Raw genomic sequence first — 16303 nt, forward strand, 5'->3', positions numbered from 1 at the left:
AGTGGAATATGAATGTTCTCTCTGTGACAGAGGATGTGCTGCTGATGGTGAATCTGTTCTGTGCGTGTGTTGCATTGGAGATGGTTTTCATGTGAAACTTTTCAGGGATTATAAATCTGCAGGTCATACGTACAGACTTTCATAGCTTATGAAAGTGGTACTAAAACATTTTGGTAATACAGTATTACAGCCGACCGCTGTGAGTGACATCACACTCACTCACTCCACTTCTTTATATAGTCTATGTCAGGGGTGGGCAAACTACGGCCCGGGGGCCGTATGCGGCCCTTTAAACCTTTTAATCCGGCCCACCGAACCGGAATAAATTACAATAATAAACCTTGTTGATGTTTTATTTGTCATGCATTTCCAGCGTTTCCCAGTAGATGGCACACTATATATACATTGAGTTGCGGCGTATTATGTTGGCCGCAATGCTTTATGGGAAAGTGTTCTTACAGGAGTTATTCGGACCATGAGTGAAGTAGTTGGTGCTTAAGATATAAGACTGCACTGCTTCCATTTTGAGTTGTCTAAAATCAATCAAGGAAACCAGTGGTCTCTGAGTTGTAATTATACATGTGTACAACATTTTGGAGGCAGGTTTTATCACACTCACAGGTGTATATCTGTGGTTGTTTGGTGTGAGCTTTGTTTTAGAGCTGTTACCTGTCATATTCGGAAACGATGAACTCACCATATACATTCACTTGTGGTGTGCAGTGGAACAGGTCTCAACAGTTTTATGTGTTCTGAATGTTTCACAGCAGTGATGAAACATGTTGACCGCGTCTGAAGTCCTAGATAAATGTGAATAAGAACGTAATGAATCTGAGCTCTTAACACGGTATGTACTGTCTTCTGTCCGGCCCTTCAGTCAAACTTTAGGACCCTATGTGGCCCGCGAGCCAGACCCCTGGTCTATGTTCTCCACAGATCTGACCTGTAACTGGGTCTGGTCTCCATGATGGTAGAAAGGTTTAATGTCATACTGCGAAGGCTTCCACACAAAGCATCACATCTCCATGGAGAAAAGTTACACATTGCACCTTTAAAGAGTAACTGTCATAATGTAACATTGGATTTATAATTTGACAGTAATGATATGTTCAAAGGACAGATACAAAATGAGACAAACTAAATCCTCTCCGGAGGAGCTGCAAGAAACAAATGTTCAAATCATTTCAGATTGTCACATAAAACTTTTGTCACTTTAGACTCATACTCACAGTGGGAAGAGGAAGCACAACTTTTACTCAAGTAAGAGTACTGTTACTTAGGAGTAAAGGTATGCTGCTGGAAAAATACAGAGTATTAGCAACTTCGGAGTCTGGAGCCTATTTGTGTTTGAAATGTGAGTGTGGTGAGAAGAGAGAGGAGCAGAGGCGTCAGTGTGCAGGGCATGTGCGGCACACACGCACACACACACACTCACACACACACACACACACACACACACACACACACACACACACACACACACACACACACACACACACACACACATACACACATATGCACACACACACACACTCTTACACAGGCACACACAGACAGACAGACACACACAGACACCCCCCCCCCACACACACACACACACGCACACACATCACACACACAGCAGCTACACTCTCACAATATCCACACACACATCACACTTACATCAGATGCCCTGTACTGCACATGTTACTCATTTATTCTTTCATCTCTTTCACCTGGATCACTTTGTTTGTGTAAAGCTGACCCCTGACCTCTGACCTCTGACCTTGACCCTGACCCTGCACTTGCTCCTGCAGCCCTGCCCTCCTCTGTCTGCACATAACACAGTATTTTTACTCCCTCCACCACAGCTGTCTGTTCTCACACACATGCCCCCCTCTCATGCCCACACCCATGCCCACGTCTCCCTCTACCACACACACACAGGGCATGTGAGCAGGGATGGAGCGCCCACCACAGGGGGCACGGGGAACTGCGGAGAAAGTGTGTGCAGCCTGATAGGAAACAAACAGATTAACGGACATTTCACTCCCACATAGTTAACATAGTGGTCATAGTTCACATTTGACCTCAGACGTGGCCTTACTTTCCCTAGTTTTACAATTGTGGTGAAGTTTATTATTTTACTTCTGGGTTCTAAAAAGAGATACACATTTTTGCTAATGAAGGTTTTAACTGTCACTAATAGAAGCCTTTGTCGGGAGTGAACTTTCTGCATTGTGTGTATTAATGGCATAGGTGGATGGATTCTGTTTCAGAAATTCTTCAGAACCTGTATTTTTCAACTTTTTATCCATAAACTTCCACCTAAAGGCAAGAGTGTAGGTTTGATCTCAGCTTTGGTGGGGACATTATCAGCCCTCAACATGAAACCAGCTGATTGTTCTTGTCACTTGTACTTGTTGGTTGCTTTAGTGGATCACAGTGATGTAGAAGTTTGTAGCAGATTTCTCTTTGCTTGTTGGTGGTGAGATATTTGTGAGGTCATGTCCGTACATTTTTCCATGGGATATTGTCAGTAGAGTCGGGGTCACAGAGCACGAGTAGAGCTCTGTTTGGGAGGTGCACTTGTGGAGATAGTCTCTCTTTTTTTGCAGTGACTCTTTGTAAGACAAGTTTCATTGAAGATCAAGACAAGTAAGTTCCTTTTGAAAAGTTTCACAAAGTTTGGTGCAGCGTCTTCACTCACACCTGCTCAAGCCGACATCTTGGTGCGGCCCTGTCCTGCCGCTTCCCCAGTTTAGGCTCCTGGCTCCACTAATGACATCACTCTGTTACAGCCAATGAAACAGCGGCAGTATCACTGAATACATCTCAGAACATTTAATAAACAAAATGTGAACTAAAACCTGTTCAGTTAATACTACTGAGTTTGGAAAAATATCAGAATAAGTTAATATTTTTGTTTATTAAAATAAAATGTCAAATATTGGTAGGGACCATTTTGTCTTCCTCAGATATTATTGTGACATGTCCCCACTGTCCCTGTGCAAACATACAGCTTGCCTAAAGGTACAGTGTGTAAGCACCTGCAGGATTGCTTGGAAACAAGTTAAAACCATACTTCGGTACATTCTCTTCGGAGATTTCTCCATTGGAGAAATAAGTTTTAAATCCAAATCCACTTTATTTCTTTAGCACATTTTACAAACAAAGCAGTTTCCAAAGTGCTGCACAGTGATTATAAAATGAACACAATAAAACCAGTAAAATTAAAATAAAAACAAAAACATAAAAATCATAAAATAGCAGTAAATAAGTAAAATAAATAAAATAAAATAAATGAAAAAAAATAAAAGACAAAGCGGAGCATACAACTCGTGCAATGTTAAACGTGGGTTTTAAGACTTAAAACTCAAGACTGTGGAGCATTTTATATCAAACTGTGGAGGATTATAGCCAAAGGCACAACATTTCCATGAAAACTCCTCCAGGCCAAATAAGAGTCAGGTTTGTGGAGAGGCAAGCCCACTCAGAGTAATGGCTAAAAGTTACATATTGTAGCTTTAACTCATGAACTATGATCAATATTTAGCACAGGTGCTATCCCACCAAACCATATACATGCATACATCTGCACTTCTTTCACTGATAGTTGAAAATGTTTTTGTTTGTTTGTTTGCAGTCCAAAGCTCTGAGGGAGCGGTGGCTGCTGGACGGAGCGCCCTCCTCTGGACCGGAACATGATGAGGTGAAGAGACAGCTCCAGCAAGACGAGAACAAGACCAGAGACCTGGAGGACAACATCAACAGGTCCTCCTCTGCTCCATCTGACCTCCTCCTCTGCTCCATCTGACCCTCTGCTCCATCTGACCTCCTCTAACGCTCTCTTCTGTTCCTCTAACGCTCTCTTCTGCTCCTCTAACGCTCTCTTCTGCTCCTCTAACGCTCTCTCTGCTCCTCTAACGCTCTCTTCTGCTCCTCTAACGCTCTCTTCTGCTCCTCTAACGCTCTCTTCTGCTCCTCTAACGCTCTCTTCTGCTCCTCTAACGCTCTCTTCTCCTCCTCTAACGCTCTCTTCTCCTCCTCTAACGCTCTCTTCTGTTCCTCTAACGCTCTCTTCTCTCCTCTAACGCTCTTCTGTTCCTCTAACGCTCTCTTCTCCTCCTCTAACGCTCTCTTCTGTTCCTCTAACGCTCTCTTCTGTCTCTCTCTCCTCTAACGCTCTCTTCTGCTCCTCTAACGCTGTTCCTCTAACGCTCTCTTCTGCTCCTCTAACGCTCTCTTCTCCTCCTCTAACGCTCTCTTCTCCTCCTCTAACGCTCTTCTGTTCCTCTAACGCTCTTCTGTTCCTCTAACGCTCTCTTCTGCTCCTCTAACGCTCTCTTCTGCTCCTCTAACGCTCTCTTCTGCTCCTCTAACGCTCTTCTGTTCCTCTAACGCTCTTCTGTTCCTCTAACGCTCTCTTCTGTTCCTCTAACGCTCTCTTCTGCTCCTCTAACGCTCTCTTCTCCTCCTCTAACGCTCTCTTCTAACGCTCTCTCTCCTCTAACGCTCTCTTCTGTTCCTCTAACGCTCTCTTCTGTTCCTCTAACGCTCTCTTCTGTTCCTCTAACGCTCTCTTCTGCTCCTCTAACGCTCTCTTCTCCTCCTCTAACGCTCTCTTCTGTTCCTCTAACGCTCTCTTCTCCTCCTCTAACGCTCTCTTCTGTTCCTCTAACGCTCTTTTCTCCTCTAACGCTCTTCTGTTCCTCTAACGCTCTCTTCTCCTCCTCTAACGCTCTCTTCTGTTCCTCTAACGCTCTCTTCTGCTCCTCTAACGCTCTCTTCTCTGTTCCTCTAACGCTCTCTTCTCCTCCTCTAACGCTCTCTTCTGTTCCTCTAACGCTCTTCTGTTCCTCTAACGCTCTTCTGCTCCTCTAACGCTCTTCTCCTCCTCTAACGCTCTCTTCTCCTCCTCTAACGCTCTCTTCTCCTCCTCTAACGCTCTCTTCTCCTCCTCTAACGCTCTCTTCTCCTCCTCTAACGCTCTTCTGTTCCTCTAACGCTCTCTTCTGCTCCTCTAACGCTCTCTTCTGTTCCTCTAACGCTCTCTTCTGCTCCTCTAACGCTCTTCTGTTCCTCTAACGCTCTCTCTGTTCCTCTAACGCTCTTCTTCTCCTCTCTAACGCTCTCTTCTCCTCTCCTCTAACGCTCTCTTCTGTTCCTCTAACGCTCTCTTCTGCTCCTCTAACGCTCTCTTCTGCTCCTCTAACGCTCTCTTCTGTTCCTCTAACGCTCTCTTCTCCTCCTCTAACGCTCTTCTGTTCCTCTAACGCTCTCTTCTGCTCCTCTAACGCTCTCTTCTGTTCCTCTAACGCTCTCTTCTCCTCCTCTAACGCTCTCTTCTGTTCCTCTAACGCTCTCTTCTCCTCCTCTAACGCTCTTCTGTTCCTCTAACGCTCTCTCTCCTCTAACGTCTTTCCTCTAACGCTCTTCTGTTCCTCTAACGCTCTCTCCTCTAACGCTCTCCTCCTCTAACGCTCTCTCTCTCTCTTCTCCTCTAACGCTCTCTTCTGTTCCTCTAACGCTCTCTCTCTCCTCCTCTAACTCCTCTAACGCTCTCTTCTGTTCCTCTAACGCTCTCTCTCTCCTCCTCTAACGCTCTTCTGTTCCTCTAACGCTCTTCTCTCCTCTAACGCTCTTCTTCCTCTAACGCTCTCTCCTCTAACGCTCTTCCTCTAACGCTCTCTTCTGTTCCTCTAACGCTCTCTTCTGTTCTCTCTAACGCTCTCTTCTCCTCCTCTAACGCTCTCTTCTGCTCCTCTAACGCTCTCTTCTGCTCCTCTAACGCTCTCTTCTGCTCCTCTAACGCTCTCTCTCTCTCTCCTCTAACGCTCTCTTCTGCTCCTCTAACGCTCTCTCCTCTCTGTTCCTCTAACGCCTCTCTCCTCTAACGCTCTCTCTCTCCTCTCTAACGCTCTCTTCTCCTCCTCTAACGCTCTTCTGCTCCTCTAACTCTTCTCTCCTCTACGCTCTCTTCTCCTCCTCTAACGCTCTCTTCTCTCCTCTAACGCTCTCTCTTCTGCTCCTCTAACGCTCTCTCTCTCTCCTCCTCTAACGCTCTTCTTTCTGCTCCTCTAACGCTCTCTTCTGTTCCTCTAACGCTCTCTTCTCCTCCTCTAAACGCTCTCTTCTGTTCCTCTAACGCTCTTCTGTTCTCTCTAACGCTCTCTCTTCTCCTCCTCTAACGCTCTTCTGCTCCTCTAACGCTCTCTCTTCTCTCCTCTAACGCTCTCTTCTCTAACGTCTCCTCTAACGCTCTCTTCTGTTCCTCTAACGCTCTCTTCTCCTCCTCTAACGCTCTTCTCCTCCTCTAACGCTCTTCTGCTCCTCTAACGCTCTCTTCTCCTCCTCTAACGCTCTTCTGTTCCTCTAACGCTCTCTTCTGTTCCTCTAACGCTCTTCTGCTCCTCTAACGCTCTCTTCTGTTCCTCTAACGCTCTTCTGCTCCTCTAACGCTCTCTTCTGCTCCTCTAACGCTCTCTCTCTCTCCTCTAACGCTCTCTCTCTCTGTTCCTTCTAACGCTCTCTTCCTCCTCTAACGCTAACGCTCTCTCTTCTGTTCCTCTAACGCTCTCTTCTCCTCCTCTAACGCTCTCTTCTGTTCCTCTAACGCTCTCTTCTCCTCCTCTAACGCTCTTCTGTTCCTCTAACGCTCTCTTCTCCTCCTCTAACGCTCTCTTCTGTTCCTCTAACGCTCTCTTCTGCTCCTCTAACGCTCTCTTCTCCTCCTCTAACGCTCTCTTCTGTTCCTCTAACGCTCTCTCCTCTAACGCTCTTCTCCTCTAACGCTCTCTTCTGCTCCTCTAACGCTCTTCTGTTCCTCTAACGCTCTCTTCTCCTCCTCTAACGCTCTCTTCTGTTCCTCTAACGCTCTCTTCTCCTCCTCTAACGCTCTCTTCTGTTCCTCTAACGCTCTCTTCTCCTCCTCTAACGCTCTCTTCTGTTCCTCTAACGCTCTTTTCTCCTCTAACGCTCTTCTGTTCCTCTAACGCTCTCTTCTCCTCCTCTAACGCTCTCTTCTGTTCCTCTAACGCTCTCTTCTCCTCCTCTAACGCTCTCTTCTGTTCCTCTAACGCTCTCTTCTGTTCCTCTAACGCTCTCTTCTGTTCCTCTAACGCTCTCTTCTGTTCCTCTAACGCTCTCTTCTCCTCCTCTAACGCTCTCTTCTCCTCTAACGCTCTTCTGCTCCTCTAACGCTCTTCTGTTCCTCTAACGCTCTCTTCTCCTCCTCTAACGCTCTTCTGTTCCTCTAACGCTCTCTTCTCCTCCTCTAACGCTCTCTTCTCCTCCTCTAACGCTCTCTTCTCCTCTAACGCTCTCTTCTGTTCCTCTAACGCTCTCTTCTGTTCCTCTAACGCTCTCTTCTCCTCCTCTAACGCTCTCTTCTCCTCTAACGCTCTTCTGTTCCTCTAACGCTCTCTTCTGTTCCTCTAACGCTCTTCTGTTCCTCTAACGCTCTCTTCTGCTCCTCTAACGCTCTCTTCTCTCCTCTAACGCTCTCTTCTCTCCTCTAACGCTCTCTTCTCCTCTCTTCTAACGCTCTCTCTTCCTCTAACGCTCTCTTCTCCTCCTCTAACGCTCTCTTCTGCTCCTCTAACGCTCTCTTCTGTTCCTCTAACGCTCTCTTCTGCTCCTCTAACGCTCTCTTCTCCTCCTCTAACGCTCTCTTCTCCTCCTCTAACGCTCTCTTCTCCTCCTCTAACGCTCTCTTCTGTTCCTCTAACGCTCTCTTCTGTTCCTCTAACGCTCTCTTCTGCTCCTCTGCTCCATCTCACTCTTTTAAATTCTCTTTTGTTTTTCTTCCAGGTTGGAGCGAGAGTTGGTTGTGTTGGAGTCAGAAGGAGGACCCACCATTACACCGGCCCCTGTGGTGAGTCAAATCCACTTTGTTAAATTTAAAATTTTGTGTTTTGCAAACTTTTAAAACAGCAACAGAATTGGATTATATACTCCCAAACTCTGCTCCTCCAGCCACCATCCATCACTCACCCACAGTATGTTTATTGAGGTGAGGTGGAACAACAAACCTTCTGATAAACAGGTGACTTCTTAACCTCCAGAGCCACTGTTAACCTCCTCTTCACTATTGATAAAAGCTGTAATAATAAATACAATGAGTAATCACATGATAGAAAGGTCCACACATTTCACTGGGACTCACAACAGTGCAATAGTTGTTGCTATAAAGAGGAGACATTATGTAAAATTGACTTTTTGGAGCTTTTTACTGTGTCATGACACTGTTCCCTCATCAAACACATGCCTGATGAGGTTTTAGATGTCATCCATGCATGTTTGAGTCATCTAGCAATCTCTCCTGGGTCCTTTTCAAACCCTCCTTACTATTAGCTGTAAGATTCCGTGCAAAGCTCCGCCCACAAGCCTCTGTCCCCCATGCTCCACACGACCATTCTCCATCAATAAGAGGTGGGGACTTGCATGTCGTGACTTGGACTTGAGTCAGACTTGAGTCACTATTTTGAAATGTTCCACAGTATGACATTAAACAGCTCTATGTTACATTTATTCAATTACAGGTGGTTTGTGTACAATTAGTACACAAAGTAATTCAATGTGAAGGGAGAGTGGAGAGCACAGGAAACTGAAGCTGATTGAACATGTTAATTGCTTGTAATTCATATTCATTTTCAAAACAATAAAAGTGAACATGGTGAACTAAATATGTGTAACGTGTTACTGAGAGTACTAACCCAGTGTCTCTTGTCCACAGGTGAAGACGGAGCTAATCCAAGGTAATTGTCTGTTCTGTGTGTGTCCCTGTGCTGTATGTCTCACGTCCTCATATTGTCCACACGTCTTTGTCCTCTTTGTCTTAGTGGTAGATGTGGCCCCAGTCAAACCTGAGCCCCTCGTCTCCACTGTCCCAGGTGAGGCTCCTGTTATTAAGGCTCTCAGACGACTCATGATCCACGCTCTTCTCCAGTATATTTAAACCTTGTAACTATTCATTAAAGAGTGTGTAGACTTGCAGGTTGTATTTAAAGGTGCACATTGCTTTGTCTAGAACAGTGTTTCCCAAACTTTTTTTCTGGGGATCCATAAATTAAAAGTCACAAACCTTGACCAAAGTCAATAGACATTATTTATAAATCACAAAATAAAGGTGGATTTGAGCTTTATTGAACATTAATGAGGATATTTTATTGTTGACCGAGTGATCGTGTCTCTGAACTATTAGTATGACTCAAGTTTTAAACAATGAAAAACTGTCATTGAAACAGCAATAAAAGGATACAGAAGTCGACTATTTGGACATTAAATGTTGCCCCTTTCGTTTTCTTTTCAACATTCAACTGAACCAGCAATACTGGAACAAAATAGTCAATAAAATAATTATAAAAGAAATGATACAAAACATGGCTTAACATTTCAACATTTCTAATGAGATAGGTTGGCCTGTGTGTGATTTTGTAGCATGTATAGGTCCGGTTGCAGGAGGAGACACAGCAGCAGATCAGGAGCAGCATTTCTGTTTCTGTGTTTTGGCTTCATTTTTGTGAGCACAGAAAAAAAGCAGAGAAATACTGACCCTACTGAGGCCGGGAGATTCTGACCAAATGCTGATCCAGAATGACAATAATATATTCGCTGACTCACTAGCTCCCTCATGTGTCAGAACTGTATATTGCAGATTTACATGCAGATCGTGAATTTTATATAATATAATATATATATATATATATATATATATATATATATATATATATATATATATATATATATATATATATATATATATTCTTGTGACCCACCTCAGGATCGTGACCCAGTCTTTGGAAAACAATGTTCTAGAATGTTCCACAGTAGGGCCTAAGACAAGCCAGATATTCATAGATGTGCAAATGAAGGAGCAGCACACCTCTGCAGCATAAATATAGCCTACACTAAAGCTCCAGGAAGTTTCACTTTAACATAGCAGACCATACAACAGAGCCTCAGCGGAGCAGCTGTCTAAACTCATGTCTAATATTTCCTCTGTTTCTTACCTCATGCAGTTGAATGCCTCTCCTAGTCTGTGCCTATATAAAATCAGTCTGTGAGATTCAGTTCATGACCCTTCAGTCATAGGTCCTGGGTTTATTTTTGTTTGGATAAATTGGTTCCAGTTGAACTGGGTTCAATTGGAACCAGCCAGATCTGTGGAAAGGTGACCCTCTCACTTTCAGAATTTCAGAGTGTTTGAAAATGTTGTAACACTTGTGATTGAACGAATACAAGTTTCATAAGTTTAATGCCATACTGTGGAACCTTTGGGCAAAGTAGTAATATCTCCATGGAGGCTAGCAGTATGTCTACAGTATATCAGTCCTCTTCACTCTGTCTCGCTCTGTTCTCCTTTCCTCCTGTGCCGCCTTAGAGGTCAAAGGTCATGTAGCCCCCAGAATGGTCAAACCTGGAGAGGCCACAGCAGAGATGAGGAGAGGTGAGTGCGAGCTGCAGGGGGCGCTGTCACACTCTACTACTACTGTATATGATATAGAAGTCTCCATGGGACTGACTCCAGCTCTCCTGTGTGGGAGCAGACTGTTAAAATCAAATGGAACTGTGGGAACTGGAGTCCTCTTTAACATGTTGTCCTGTGTCTCTGTCCCTGAGTGTCTGGGGAAGTGTGAAACCTTTTACTTTATGTTTCTGCTCCATGTTTGTTTTTGGCTGTTCAAATGTACAAAATCTACATCTTTGATTTGTACATGAACATATTCATTTAGTCCATAGGCCCTCCCTCATGAGCCCGTTTGTCAGTCATCATGTCCTCGTCAGTATTATACCATCGAACATGGACAGTAATGTACGCCTGGCCCCCGTGCACTGTAAAACTGCACCCACACACGTGCACTGTAAAACTGCACCCACACACGTGCACTGTAAAACTGCACCCACACACGTGCACTGTAAAACTGCACCACACACGTGCACTGTAAAACTGCACCCACACACGTGCACTGTAAAACTGCACCCACACACGTGAACTGTAAAAGTGCACCACAAACGTGCACAGCATCACTTTAATGCATTTATTTCTCTCCAGATGACGTTTTAGTTTGCCGCTTCTTCTTGAGTGTGATTGTGGTTTTAGTTTCAGTTTCTCTGCCCCGCCTTTTCTGTAGCCTCATTATGCACCTCTCATTGGTCAAAGCCTCACTGCTCTGCCCCCTGCTGCTGTGAGTGTGTATGTGTACTTTTTGGTTGGAGTAAATGTGTGTCCCGCCCTCAGCCATGTACTCAGTGGAGATCCGGGTAGAGCGAGACAAAGTGACCGGAGAGACACGCGTCCTGTCCGCTAACCCCACCCTGCCTGTGGATCCCGGGCTGGGGGTCAAAGTGTACGAGGATGAGCGCAAAGGTGACCACTGCTGACCAATGCTGACCCCAGTGTGGACAGGTCTGCTGAGGAGCCCATTGATCATATTCCCTCAGATGAACAGAGTTTTGTGCTTTATTGATTCAGCAGAAATGTTCTTTGTTTTTCCTTTTTTCTCATAAGAGCTGGATTTGTTTTGATTCAGATGGACCATATGTGTCCCTGATTGGCTAATCCACCTGCCAATCACATCTTAAAGTATTGAAGAAATCTGGATTCTGGGTGAATTACCCAACTGCTTTAGACATCATTTTGAGGACTTTTGAGCTTTGAAAAGATAGAATATTTAGTTATCACGTCATGATAATGCGTATATATTATAATGCATATCTTTTCTTTGTGTGGCAGTGGTCCATGAGATGAACGGGGAGGATGGCGGCCATATTTTGAGTTCTTCTGAAGTGGAAGAACTTATCCATAAAGCTGACGAGGCTCATGTGAAGTCTAAAACCATCACTACTATCACTGCTATCACTGCTACTACTACTGATACTACTACTGCTGGTATTACTCCAACTGCAACTTCTACTATTACTGCTATCACTACTACTGCAGAAAAGCTCCAGGAAGTACCAGGAGAGACCAAACCAACCGATGTCAGTACAGTTTCCAGTGTGGAGATTACCGGACTGGAGGCCAAGCCAGAGAAGGAACCGAGTATCTCCGAGGCGACAGAGGACAACCCTGTCACCATGGTGTTCATGGGCTACCAAAACGTGGAGGACGAGAACGAAACCAAGAGAGTCCTGGGGCTCAAAGGGACAGTCAAAGCCGAGCTAGTGCTGATCGACGACGCCGAAGGGAAGACGTCACCGGTGGAGCAGAGAGCTGTGCAAAAGTCTGCCAAAAAAGCCGCTACTCCCACCGCGGAAGAAATCCCGAAAGAGAAAGAAATTCCAAAAGCGAAAGAAACATCTCCAGAAAAGAACGGAGAGACAGCGGCAAGCACGGAGGAGGTGAGGGCCGGAGACGCAGAGGGGCAGACCGAGAAGAAGAAGCAGCCGTGTAAGTGCTGCACCATCATGTGAACAGCAGGGGGCGCTCCAGTGAAAGGAAAAGTCCTATTTAATATTCGTAACATGGACAGAGACTTAACGAACACATGAACTAAACTCCACCCACTGCCCTCAGCATTTAACGTGGCTCCAGCAGGCAGTCAGAGAGTTAAGGTTACAGTGCTCTACCTGATCTCTAAAAACACGAACAACACAACTAGTTCATTTGAAATGTTTTGCAGTGGTCCAAATTATTCCTACTATTAGTTACTGTCACTGTACTAGCATGCTAAAGCGCACTTCCTGATGATCAGACAGTAGAATGCCTTATAATTAGATGCAGACAGTACACAGCATACTTATTTTGACCTCAATACAACGTATCTGTCCAGGTGCAAGTCACAAGCATCTTGTTTTTAATTCATTTAAATCAGCAACTTCATTTTGTGGTTTGCTGTGATCCAAAATTATTCCTTATTTCCTATCAGAGACCAGAGCAGAGTTTTCCGATGACAGTTTTAATCTGGTACAGGGCCTTTAGACTAAAGGAAATATGTTGGTAATATATGACATAGACTTCAGCTTTTACCTTCAAAATAACCATAGTACTATTCTAAGAGCACCGTATTTTTCAGAATATAAGTCACACTTTTTGGGGGAAATTTATTTTATAGAATCAGAGAGCAGGAACCAATATTTCCTGTTGAAAGTCAAGTTGTAATAATAACAATAGAAGAGAGAACAACAGACTGTTAACGTCACATATGAACAGTTCTTCAGATAAACTATAAACAGCAGAACAGAACAAGTTTACCAAACTCTCCATCTCACTCCAAATCACTAAATCCATTCAATTCTTCATCCTCGGTGTCACTTCTGAACAACTCCACGACCTCCGGAGGTAAACAGAGCGCCGCTTCCTCTTCTGTGTAATTGTCGTCAGACTCAGCATCAGTTCCAGTTAGAATTATTCTGGCTTTTCAGAATCACGACAGGAAGGTTTCAGTGTCAATGAAGTCCAGACTTTGTCCATCTATCCAGTGACTTTGAGGAAAGTTGCATGGTGCACTAGTTGCTGTGAAGCTGTGTTCTCCATCTCCGCTTTCCACCAGGCCCTCCCAAGTTTCTCACTCACTCCAAACTTTCTTTTTCGTTTCGTTTCAATTATCGTTTTCAGCTGAATATTTCACGATTTGCAGCAGGACAGAGGCTCTTTCTGTAGCAGCAGATCCTGACACACAAGACTAGATCCTCTCGTGGCTGTCAGTGTGAACATTTGAATACGTAAGTCACTTATACGTCAGGTATAAGTCACTGGAAACACCCAAACCATGAGAGAAGTGTGACTTATAGTCTGAAAAATACGGTACATGAAAAGCATTACTATAGACTGACCAGAATCAATAACTGGGACACACCTGGTTTGTGGTGGTCGGTAATAATCACATTATGAGTCGAGTGCATAATTATGGAAAACTCTTCTGCACTCAGCCCATTCATGACGAACATGAGTCAGTATAGTCACATTTTCTTTGTGTTCTGGTGTTTTTAAGCAGCTTTTCTGTATTTTACCTTAACAAATGACAGTTTATGCCTCTTTTTACTGTTGGTAGGGTCAAATTGGTCAAAAAAATAGGGACACCTGGGACATTTCTTGTATAAAACTGGGACAAATCACTGGTTTTGGATAAATCTGGTGGGACAGGGGACACGTCTGGTCACCGTAGCATAGGCTAACCTGTCGCCTGTACATAATCAGCCTGTTGTCTTCCATGCGAGCTAACCTGTGCTAGCTCACTGCCTGTTGGACATGTAGCTTTGACCTCATCCATCTCTTTTCTACGCCTTTCTTAACTTTTCTATTTTGTTTATATGAATGCACTGAGTTAGCATTAGCTTCCCTGTCATACTAAGCTAAATTGTATGTGATTTGTAAGCTAAGCCCTGTCAGTATTATATTTAGACCTCACTGGGTCTTTTAAAACCATGAATAAACATGTCAGAACATTTAGGCCTAGACCATCATATCATCACCACATACAGAACTTTTTCACAACAGCTGGAAGTGCTGCAATGTGGGTAAACGCACGGGTAAAAGTCACTTGCATTAACGCTTTTCTATGGCAAAATATCTGTGGAAATGTCTTTACCAGCAGCTTCATATATCTGCTCCATCAACAAATCTTCATCCAACAAGCTCCACAAAGGATAAACATTCTGACATGAAGAATTTATCCACAACTATCAGGAGAAGAAAGACAAAAACGTAAAGGTGAACAACGACGAGGCATTAGTGACACACTCAACAAAACTATCACCTTGGTCATGAATAAAACAGAAGTTATAAGTAATTCATTAATAAGTAACTGGTTAACTCAAACTGATTCTAGAATTAAAATAAAAAATTTATTTCATGATGAGGAAGAGAGATTCATGCAGTTTAAATGCTACAGATGATACAGACATTTTATATTTCCAGCATTTAAACTGCACAAATCTCTGTCTGTGCCAATATATCATCATGAAACCGATTTTTAATTTTAATCCTAGAATCAGCCTGAGTTTTATTCATGACCATGACGTTAGTTTTGTTGAGTAGTTCACTAATGCATCGTCGTTTGCCTTTGATGATGGGGCAGATTTATGAAGCTGGTGGAAAATACACGAGACGTTTCTACAGATATTTAGCCATAGAAAAACTTTAAAGGGATAGTTCAGGATTTTTGACATGAATCTGTATGGCATCCCCGTGAGCAGTGTCGTGCATCCACACTGACGAAAGTAGTCCGGCAAGTTGGCTGGGGACATTAAAATAAAGTGTTTTTCTTCTCAAAACAATCAGTGTTCAAAAGAGTGATACATTTGCATCACAAAACCATTGTCACCTAAAAAGTCAGACCTCATAATCACTTTGGCACTATTTTCTCTCCGTTCGTATCACTGCGCGCGGCCGCCAGGTGACAGCCGCGCCTGGTTCACTTTGTTTACTGTTCGGAATGTTAGGGTTAGGGTGTCTGATTACGACACCAACCATAAACACATTGCCTTTACCACAAAGCCAAGGGGAGATCTTTGTGAACCTGAATATACTGATGCCGAATTTCGCCAGATGGAGTTAGAACGGGCAGAGAGAGAGAGAAGAGAGACAGAAAAGTGGTACAACTGGAGCCGTGAGAGACCGAGTGAGCGACAATCACCATCACGTCATTTATAAACTCGTATACAGTGAACATAGAGCCGACACTGTGACTGAAGCATGGACGACTAATAGATACATGAATCATCCACACGTCCACGTAGCTGCTGACAATAGTGTACGCCACATTTACAATAGTAATAACAGTCGACTTATAAAGTTAGGTTTTGTAGAAGCTTCACTGGTGATATGACACTGAGTGATTTACTGCACACAGAGTTACAGCTGATTCTTGAACCTGTTCTCTTGTAAACACAGCGGCACTTCTTCGTTCTTACCTGGTTTGGTTTCCACACTGAAGCCAAAGACAAGAAGCCAAAGTTTCCTCAGCGCAAAGTCTGTGACAGGAAAACGGTGACATGTGTGTGGAGATTCAGACAGATTTTTGTTGTTACAGCCTGGAGAATCAAGAGTTTGCACCATTTTTTAGATATATTGTTATGTATCTTATACAAGCTTATATACTTATGGCTCATGCCATGTGATTATGAGGTCTGACTTTTTAGGTGACGATGGTTTTGTGATGCAAATGTATCACTCTTTTGAACACATGTTGTTTTGAGAAGAAAAACACTTTATTATACAGTCCCCAGCCAACTTGCCGGACTACTTTGGTCAGCACCAAAAACGGCCAGTATCTCTGCTCAGCGGATGCTGTCGGGAGTAAGTCAGTGTTGATGCACGACACTGCTCATGAGGATGACATACAGATTTATGTCAAAAATCTCAAACTATCCCTTTAAT

At 43.9% G+C, this 16303-nt stretch overlaps 1 protein-coding gene across 3 annotated transcripts in view; it reads left to right on the forward strand.

Moving 5' to 3' along the window:
• The window catches only part of palm1a (paralemmin 1a), a 28983-nt gene extending 13843 nt beyond the window's left edge, over positions 1-15140 (forward strand). For 2 of the 3 annotated variants that reach the window (XM_055165329.1, XM_055165332.1), the window contains exons 4-8: positions 3626-3753; positions 7792-7855; positions 8717-8738; positions 8823-8873; positions 11717-15140. In XM_055165329.1, coding sequence (XP_055021304.1) covers positions 3626-3753; positions 7792-7855; positions 8717-8738; positions 8823-8873; positions 11717-12396 — 945 coding nt within the window. In that variant the 3' untranslated portion in view covers positions 12397-15140. The remainder of the gene's footprint in view (positions 1-3625; positions 3754-7791; positions 7856-8716; positions 8739-8822; positions 8874-11716) is intronic. The other variant, XM_055165331.1, reaches the window with a different exon arrangement.
• Positions 15141-16303: the final 1163 nt, after the last annotated feature.

This window comes from Boleophthalmus pectinirostris, unplaced genomic scaffold (assembly GCF_026225935.1).
Source record: "Boleophthalmus pectinirostris isolate CB_2022bp ecotype Guang Dong unplaced genomic scaffold, ASM2622593v1 HiC_scaffold_7, whole genome shotgun sequence".
Classification (NCBI taxonomy): domain Eukaryota; kingdom Metazoa; phylum Chordata; class Actinopteri; order Gobiiformes; family Gobiidae; genus Boleophthalmus; species Boleophthalmus pectinirostris.